This window comes from Lathamus discolor, chromosome 3, assembly GCF_037157495.1.
Source record: "Lathamus discolor isolate bLatDis1 chromosome 3, bLatDis1.hap1, whole genome shotgun sequence".
Classification (NCBI taxonomy): Eukaryota; Metazoa; Chordata; class Aves; order Psittaciformes; family Psittacidae; genus Lathamus; species Lathamus discolor.
In genome coordinates this window covers 134,285,180-134,294,026 of record NC_088886.1, presented here as the reverse complement: position 1 = coordinate 134,294,026, position 8,847 = coordinate 134,285,180, and the positions used below count along the sequence as shown (strand labels likewise).

Sequence of the window (8,847 nt, the reverse complement as noted above, 5' to 3'; positions counted from 1 at the left end):
TATAAATAAGGAATAAAGAAATGTTTACTTGCTGTGTGTAAAATAGTTCTTTTTAAAAGATGCATATTTTTTATGAATTCAGTAGGCATATAATAAAGTTGATCAGTGATACATAGGGTCACTGAAATTTCTTCCTCTTTTCTAAAATGCTATTGGGAATGATTTCCAGTATTTCCTAGGAAAAAAGATGACATTGTATTGAAAATAAATTAAAATACATTTATTTTGGTTCTTTTTAATTAAAACTCTTCAGTCAGATATTGAAACTGCTAAAAAAAAGAAAAAATAAATTCTTAATTATTATCTGTCACCAATTCAAAACAGTGCATTGAGAAAATGGTCTACTAATAAAACCAATGTCTCCATATGTACAGATTTCCATACAAACAATTTGAATCCCCTGTAATCCAAGTTTATTAAAATGTTTCATTGGTTTATTAACAAGGTGAGCTACACAGCTCAGATAAATATACTCAAAATCTAAATTAAGCTGTTTAAAAGGTTATGAAGAGACCACCCAATCAACATGTGAACTTTACATCCATGGTGTTGTTACATGGTTTCTTTCCATAGTTTTGGATCTCCTTAAGAGCAAAATCCTGAAGAAAAAAAAAAAAAAAGAAAGAAACTTTTGGTTCTCAGCCTCACTAGACAAAATTAAAATATACCAACTTTCACCAATTTTAAAATGCATGCATATCTACTTTCTTTAAAATGCTCTTGAATTCAGCATGGTGTTACTTGTAATGCTAATGTCAATACCTTGCTCTGCAGTTTGTAATTCTAAAGAATTTCCAACTTGGAACAAACCAGGAATTCTCCCAATCTATTACAACTGTCCTGAGCATTTTAATACTCTGGCAAACAAGGGACTGGATAGATCAGTGATGAAAAAGTTATTTATTTACTTTAGCAAGCTTCAAATTATTTGCCTTTTAAAAATTATTAATTTAAGAATTAATAAAGAGTAAACAAAGTAAGACTCTCCTGACCTCCAAAACTCCTAAAGGCAATAGTAAATTAGCTGAGGTAATATGCCATACTTTAATTCACAATTTTTGCTTCTACCAAATGCTAACAGCAAATTCAGCTTACAGCTCTACTGATATGACTTTGTATTGTGTTTACAAGTAGTCCCACTGTGATACCCACACTCGTATTTGTATAACTCAGAGCAACCTAAGCTATTCTTCTGAGACACTAAGTGTATCAGAGCTGGATCCATATTTCAAACGGAGCTACCATCAGAAATGCAATGCAAGTTACAAACTACTCGCCATTTCCTAAGCTTCTGCCTTAGCCACTATACAAAGAATAGATATTTTGGATTTTTTTCTCCCATCAAGGTAAGTTTTGTACAGCTACTTGATTTTTGGGGGAACTTCAGTTCTTTGAGTACAGCATTAATTTAAAAAGCTAATGAAAAATCTTGGGGGTGGGGAAAGAAATTAGTGTCAAGACATTGAATATGCACAGTTAGAAACAGGTACAAGCCTATTCTTGCAGCATCTATGAATTTCAGTCAGAATTTTACCACAGTAACAATTGAATGCAGGTCAGTACAGACAACTGAAATTGGCTTTTTCTGCTACTAATTCTGTAGCTTTTAATAGCAGAATGAAAACTAAAGTACCAGGGCTTCCTAAGGAATTCAGGGAATTTTATAAGAGTTTCTGATATAAATTTTCAGTAAAGGTTTTTTCAGTTTGGCTCACAATCATTCTCTCATTCCCAAATGTTCTTGCTTTGCAGAAACTTTGGCTTAATGATAGTGGATAATTCAGAATCAACTAACACTATGGTAATTACAGGTCCTGATTACAGTAAGGAAAAAATGCAAATTGCTGGCTTTAACTTTCATTTAATCTTTGGTGCTGGGCTCATAAAGATAAACTCAATAAAAAGCAGACAGCATTAAGGACCCAGGCTGCTATTTTTCATTTACAAACAGTAGCACCTAACATCTGAATATAAATCAGGATAGCTGACAACACAGCACTAGGTGCAAGTTGGCAGATTTGATTCTTTCCATAACAAACTAGAGGCGTCATGATCAACTTTGAGGTTAGCAAGTCAAAGAACATTTAGGACTGAACTTTCAAAAGGCATTCTGAACTTTCATTTTTAAATTACACTATTGGCTCTATATTCCGCAGGGAAAAAAACCACCAAGCATTCAATTATATAGAAGTTCTGAGATATTTGACCAAGTTATATCACAAATTATGAATAAATCAGCATACTGAGCTTTTCTTCTCAGTTTATGCTTGCAAAGATTGGCGATAAATTTATAGTCTTGCAAACCTTGTATAGTGTAGAAATAATAGATAAAACAGATTCCACCATGCTGAATTAGGCTGGTACTTGAACTAACCCAATATCCTGATTTTACAGTGGGATATTTTTTCTCTGGGTTTGGCAGAAATGCAAGGAATCACCATAGCACACACGTCTCAAAGGCATAACACAATATCTGTATATCTACCTTATATTTAATGCAAAAAAATCCCTAATTATGTCATTATTTTGTTTTCTCATCCTGAGAAATTTTTATTCTCACTGTATTTTGTTTGAAATAAGCAGTGAATGTGGCATGCAAAACAAGAAAGTATCAATTCATATAATAACATGGTTTCTTTTCTATCCTACCCTATATGCAATCATGGATATCATTCACAAAAGACAATTTCATTTGCATTTATAGTGTCTCTTAGTCTTGAGTGCCTTAAATCTCATCTGTCTTTTATACTGTCTCCAAATTCTCATTCAAGACAGAAGTTTTGTTTCCATTGTCAAGCACTTTTTCCAGATCACTAATCAGTATGCTAAACACCACCCACCTTAGCAGATCTTTCAGGCACCCTGTTATCAGCATACCTACTTTACAACATGGCAATATATTACTCTTTTGTTTATAGAGCAGATGAACAGGTAATAGAGACACAAGAGCTGACTCTGCTCATCTGTTCTGACTTTCTTTATAATACACAAAAGTTCCTTCAGTCAATCCCAGTTTATTCTAACATGTCATTTAGAAAAGCCTTTAATCTTGATTTACAGATTTCAGTGATGAAGAACATACAACAGCTCTTGGTAAACTGTTCCAAAGGTTAATGACCTTTGGACTTAAACAAATGGCTATTTATTTCTGCTCTGAATGTGTCCATTTTAAAGTTCCATCTATTTTAATTTATTATTCTTATGTTTGCAAGTCCTTTATTATCCAATTCCCACTGCTTGTGTGGGCAAGCACAGACTTTGCTCAGGTCAGCCTTCAACCTGTTTCTGATGAGAAAAGATCAAGGTCTTTGAAGCCCTCACTGGAGGAAACATTTTACAAATTTTCTCTGCTATTCTTTGAAGCTTCTAACTCAACCTCATTATCCTTTCCTGAGGAAACATATATATATCCTGTGGTATAAAGCACAAGAGTCTCATACGAGTTCACATTCAGCTGGTTCACCAGTCAAGGCTTCTGTAGATATCATGTCTTCCAGAATGCTAGGGGGAGAGGTAGGGGTGGGTACACTACTATTTTGTTTCTCTTAAATATTATGATCTCTTTTCTTCATTCTTCACTATTTCTCATTCTGGGTGTAATCTCTATCAGTAAGTATATTAAGTTTTCTTCTGGATCATCGATTAAAGTAGCACAAATTACTATTTGGCCTTTTCTAATATATTTGAGCAGAAGTGAGCTAATCTGTATCCTTCCCTGTGTTGCAAGCTCAGCCTGACTATGTGATTCAAGACAGAGTCATACTACCAGTATGAAGGCTGTGTCTCTCTTCCACCACCCTTTGTGAAACATTTGGCATGAGGATGTGTGAGAAAGTGTCTGCTATAAGGTACCCTTTCCAAGACATCTGATTTTACTTAAAATCCTTTTACGAAGAATTTGTCAAAGAAGTTTTTTGAAAATATATTCTATTCTCTTCAACAACTAATTTGTTGAGAAAGACAAAGGTCTGGTCAAAGATACAACTTCTTTTTACAGCAACTATGAAGTTTATCCTTACTATGTTTACTCATACTACATTGATATAATTGTTTTACAACTTCCTCTAATTATTGTTTCAGCTGATGTGATGTGCCGCATAAAAAGCTACACAACTCAGCTCTCCTCCAGATAAGAGAAGAAAAACTTACTACAATAACTTACTACAAGTTCCAGTTTTCAAAATACAGTATTACAGCCACTAACTAAAAGACTTCATGTATTTGCTATTTAACGAGCAATTGACTCCCAGTACTTTAGTCACCAAACCCTGAAATAATATTCTTCAGAAAAAAAATGTTCTTACCATTATGAACAATAACTCTGTATTTTCTGTCCAAGCAAAGGTCCTTCTGCCTTTGTCTGACAATTTTCTGTGCTTCTGGAGGCAATCCCTTGGGGTCCCGGGAGAACACAAAGGAATAGCTATCAGCACAAGTACCATCTTCATTCAGCTGACGGCAGGAGTAATGAAGAGCATAGGTATCATAATCTGTGTCCACTACCCAGTGATCATCATCTGGAAGGAATCATTGCAAATAGCAAAGCTGAGACACAAGCAATATATGGTAAAACTAGAGAGATTGCTGCCATAACTCTAATAAAAGTAATACAATGAAAATGGCTATAAATGATAACAGATTAGCTCTTAGTTTATTCCTGCTTCCAGTATTTAATTCCATGGTTTTGAGGGAGTTTTCGTTTTTATAAATAAAATAAGCATATTCATCAGGGACAGTGATGGAGAAAAGAGGAAATGGTTGGCACACTGCTGCTCCTCTAACACAGGCTCAGAACAAGAGCAGCATGAAGAAGTGCTAATGAATACCTTGTAAATCCGTGCCTGAACATCATTATAAAATGTAGCAGCAAAGAAAAAAAAGGAATCATCTATTACAGTAGCTATCATTAAGTATAAATAAAGTTTTCTTATTTTAACCAAAAAAGGGGAAGAGTCAGACAGAAAAAAAAAAAGGTTAACAAAGCAAATAGAGAAGCTAAATGTATTCTTGGTCATGCTAGTCATGCTCCAGATTACTCAAAACCATAACTATTTTCCTACCAGGGATGTTACTTAAACTGTGGTTGTAAGGAAAAAGATTATCGTGCCATTTCCGTGTGTGTTAGAAGTGCATTTGCTACAGGCTCTATCATGAACCCTCTTCTCAAACCACAGTGACAATTTCTTAACTATTTAGCTAGGTAATCTCATAAATACCCAGTCACAGAGACACCCTGTACTAACAGAAGTGAACCTCTACACTTTCCTTTCCAGGAGCAAAAGATCCTCCCTTGTGCTATGTCTATGCTGGTGAAGGAATACTGTATGTTCTCTTCCCCATCTCTCCTGTGGGTGGGGACCACAGTTTTTAGAAAGGTAGAACCTGGGGTCAGCCAGCAGTCTGAGGTATTCATGAAAACATGATTCAGCAGCATGCTGTGAGGAGGTTTGGCAACAATTCAAAAGCAGTTGGCATCCAAAGCATTCTTTGTAACTGTGTCTTTGGAGAGAATGGAGTCCAAATCACTTCCAAATTCCACCTGCTTCTCTTGGAAACAATCCATGGAAATGTCTTGAGCTACAAGTGTCTGAATCTCTACTTGGCTCAATAAACTAATTTTGCCTAGGGTGTGACAGATGACAGAAAAATATGAATTTATATATACTGGATCATATTTGTTTCTTAAAATAGATAAATCACTACATTTGAAAATATGAAACCAAGCAAAATAACAGTTGCAAAATTTTTTCTCCTTCTCGGCCAAGTCTGACATTAGGCTCTTCAGAGAGAACAGAAGCATTGATAACTTGAGTTCTGAACTAAAGACTTAAAATACTTCATCTGCTTTTCATTTCTTTCCAATGACCTTCAATTATATTGTTGGATAACAAACAAAAGAAATAGAAAGATATACAAAGGCCTGGTCTTGACTTGTTTAAAGAAAGCCAACCAGCTGATCCATATGAAAAACAGTGCTTACCTTGTTCACATTAAGGCTTTGCTGTATGATAGTTATTACATGTTTTAAGTGTGTTTAAGAAGTCCAAACCTATATTTCCCTTCCCCAGGAGGGACATACAATGTAACTAGTTGTTCTTCATCTTCTACAGCTAAGTACTCACTTCCTTTCTGCAGAAAAGAGGCAACACCCCAGTACTTCATCTTGAATTTGGCAGGATCCTCTGTGTCAGTGAAAGAGCCAATCATGTCAGCACAGACATCCCAGTTGCTGTGGCCAGAGAGAAAGGATACATCACATGCAAACCTAACAGCACAGATTCAGTGTGACTGCATGACTACCACAGGGACAGCAGGTAGGATTAGAGCACCAGTAAGCGAAGGAGAAGTTAAATGAAAAGGAATAAGAGGAAGATTGCAAACAGCTTACTTGAAGAGTCTGACTCTGCCCTTTGCAGTGGCAGTCATTTGTCCATTCTCATCTATGGTGAAGTCAGCTACCACATTGTCCTGCAGAAACAGCCCCTCAGGATCTTTTTTTGCCATGGCATACCAAATGCCGCTGTACTGTAAAGAAATAAGAAAGGTTGTAGTTAGACCTAGAAGTATGGAAAACTACATACAGACATTAAAATCTAGGGTGGGGGGGAAGTTACTGAGTGGAGGACATGCAGATATTTGACACCATGCCTCAAAGTTGTACCTAGGAAACAAATCTAGCTGTTGCAACAGTTAGGTAGATAAATAATTGATTCTGTTTGTATGTTATTTGTATCTGCAGTTCTCCAGCATTTAAATGCGAAATTTGGTGGGAAGAGGATAACAACTGGCAGATCTTGTCAGATCTATGTATAGATGTTTTCTCCTTGCAGTGATGTCTGAAAACATGAGTATAAATTTTTCATAGAAACAACCAAATCACAACTCTCATTTTATTACAGTTCGAGACCAGGAAAGCTCAGTTTCTGCAGTATTCCTTACCAGATGCACCAGGATCCAGCATCTGTGGAGGTGTGGGCAACATCACACACTTCTGCTGTTTTTCAGTCTGTGACTTTGAGTGAAAATGTGAACACTGGTGCTACTGAATGCCAGATTTTGTAGCCTGGGAAGAGGAGTTAGGCAAGATATCACAGATCCATGAGAAAAAGAAGATTTACCCTGTTCTTGTCGAAGTTCTCCTTGACTTTGAAGCTGCTTACTCGGCAGTCCCGCTGTGCTGTGCTGCTGCCTAGCAAGGCCAGTGCCAGCAGGAGCAGCCAGGACAGAGCTCTTTCTGTATGGGCCATCCTGTCCCTGCAGCAACAGCAAACAGAGAATAGCATCAGAAACAGGCTCTGTCACACAACTGAGGAAGGGAGGAAGGCTGCCCTGACAGATCCCCAGGCATCATGCAGCTTTCCCTGATGCATACACAGGCAAGGCACCCAGTTGTCCCCAGCCCAACACAGCAGGATCCCTTACAGACAGTGCTGGTCCCTGTAGCCTCTTGAGAGCCCAAAAGCTGATGGCAGTGGTGGGGCTCCCAGACAGGGAATGCTTTATATAGTCCCGGGGTTTCGCAACCCCCTGAGATACAACCCCAGCATTGGATAGGGAGCAGGGAGGTGGGCTGTTGCATGCTGTAGGCATGCAGGGCCTCTTCATAACAACGTCTTGCATAACTCCCATGGGCTCAGGTGGTCTTTGACCCTCACCTGCAGCCAAGCAGGCACTAGGAACAAATGCCTCTCTTTGGTTTTCCTAAGCCAGAGGCAGAGCTCACACCTGGGAGAAGGGGTGTGCACATGTGCAGGGAGAACAAAGGAAGAGAGGCACTCTGTCTCTGCAGGGAGGAGAGTTAGCTGCATTCACCTCCTATGTGATTTTATGCTGCAGTCCAAAGTCCTTCTTGCCCAATATGCTCAACCCAGTTACAAGGTGCAGACCTGTTTCCTTCACCTCCTCCACAAATTCTTTTCCTGTTTTCTCCTGATAAACAGTGGCAAACATCATACTTGCAAATTTCTGGTGACATTTCTGAAAGTCTCGTCATGTCAGAACTTCTTCAGGTCCTTATGCCTGGTTCCCTCTTCCTTCCCAAAAGATGGCTCAGGTGCCAATCTCATGGTCTGCTCTCAGGAACAGGAACCGGAGCCCTGCAAATTTCTGAGAAGACAAAGAGCACTTTTGTGTGGTACAGCAAAGGTGGTAGGACATATGTGGAGCCTGCAAATACCTGAGTGCATGTACACACCACATCTGTCCCTTTTCACATCAGTTTTAAATCAGAGTTTCCAGAATTTCTGTTATGTTTTTGGCAAACAGTTTTCAGTTCCATAAGCCATTATTTTCTCCTGTCCAGGCAAGTTTTGCTGCCTCTCAGTCAATATTTGTTCTATAGTTTCAACATCTTTAGGAAGCATTAGAGAAAACCTGTTAATTATTTTCTAGACATGTAACCAGAACGCGATAGGAATGATTACTACCAAGAGAACTAATTCACCTACTTTTTTTACCTCCCAATTTTGAAAGAATAGAGACGGGGCCTCTTAGTTAAAGGGCTTTGTTCATTACTTTAATGCATACTAAAGTATGGCGATACCAATGTGGTATAAAAAATACTTCAACAGTAGCTGATGTAAAGAATTAAAACAATTGATTCAGCATGGTCTTTCCTAGAATTTTTTTTCAGCTTTCTATTCCTTTCATATATTCATAAAAATATTAAACTTTTCACTGTTTTTGCAATCTTTTTCATACGTAATGCAGACAGTAACAGTCTGATTTATTTTCCTTTTCTGCTTTGTGTTGGCGCATTTTTGCATGGATAGTAGAATTTGTTCACTTTCTCAAGCATCAAATGCTTAGGGCTGTTCCAAGTCTGCTCTGAAGCCTTTGATTCCCCGG

General features: G+C 37.7%; 1 protein-coding gene across 2 annotated transcripts; it reads right to left on the bottom strand.

Annotated features, from left to right (window-relative positions):
- Window positions 1–205: 205 nt before the first annotated feature.
- RBP4 (retinol binding protein 4) lies at window positions 206–7,491 on the bottom strand. 2 transcript variants are annotated; one of them, XM_065671909.1, is made up of 6 exons: window positions 7,423–7,491; window positions 7,119–7,254; window positions 6,389–6,525; window positions 6,123–6,229; window positions 4,305–4,517; window positions 206–599 (listed from the first exon to the last, which is right to left on the bottom strand). In XM_065671909.1, exons 2-6 carry the CDS (start codon window positions 7,245–7,247, stop codon window positions 586–588), a joined length of 600 nt encoding a protein of 199 aa, XP_065527981.1. In that variant the 5' UTR covers window positions 7,248–7,254; window positions 7,423–7,491; the 3' UTR covers window positions 206–585. The 2 variants fall into 2 exon arrangements, with proteins under 2 accessions (XP_065527981.1, XP_065527982.1); XM_065671910.1 differs by having other exon boundaries at window positions 7,373–7,439.
- Window positions 7,492–8,847: the final 1,356 nt, after the last annotated feature.

What these genes read in the sequence shown, in the direction of transcription:
- RBP4 (XM_065671909.1), bottom strand. Translation starts at nt 7,247, where the DNA reads ATGGCCCATACAGAAAGAGCTCTGTCCTGGCTGCTCCTGCTGGCACTG. An exon ending in GGCAGAGTCAGACTCTTCAA is followed by an intron (nt 6,230 to 6,388) that starts GTAAGCTGTTTG and finishes CTCTGGCCACAG; the next exon opens with CAACTGGGATGTCTGTGCTG. An exon ending in CTCTTTTCTGCAGAAAGGAA is followed by an intron (nt 4,518 to 6,122) that starts GTGAGTACTTAG and finishes GATTCCTTCCAG; the next exon opens with ATGATGATCACTGGGTAGTG.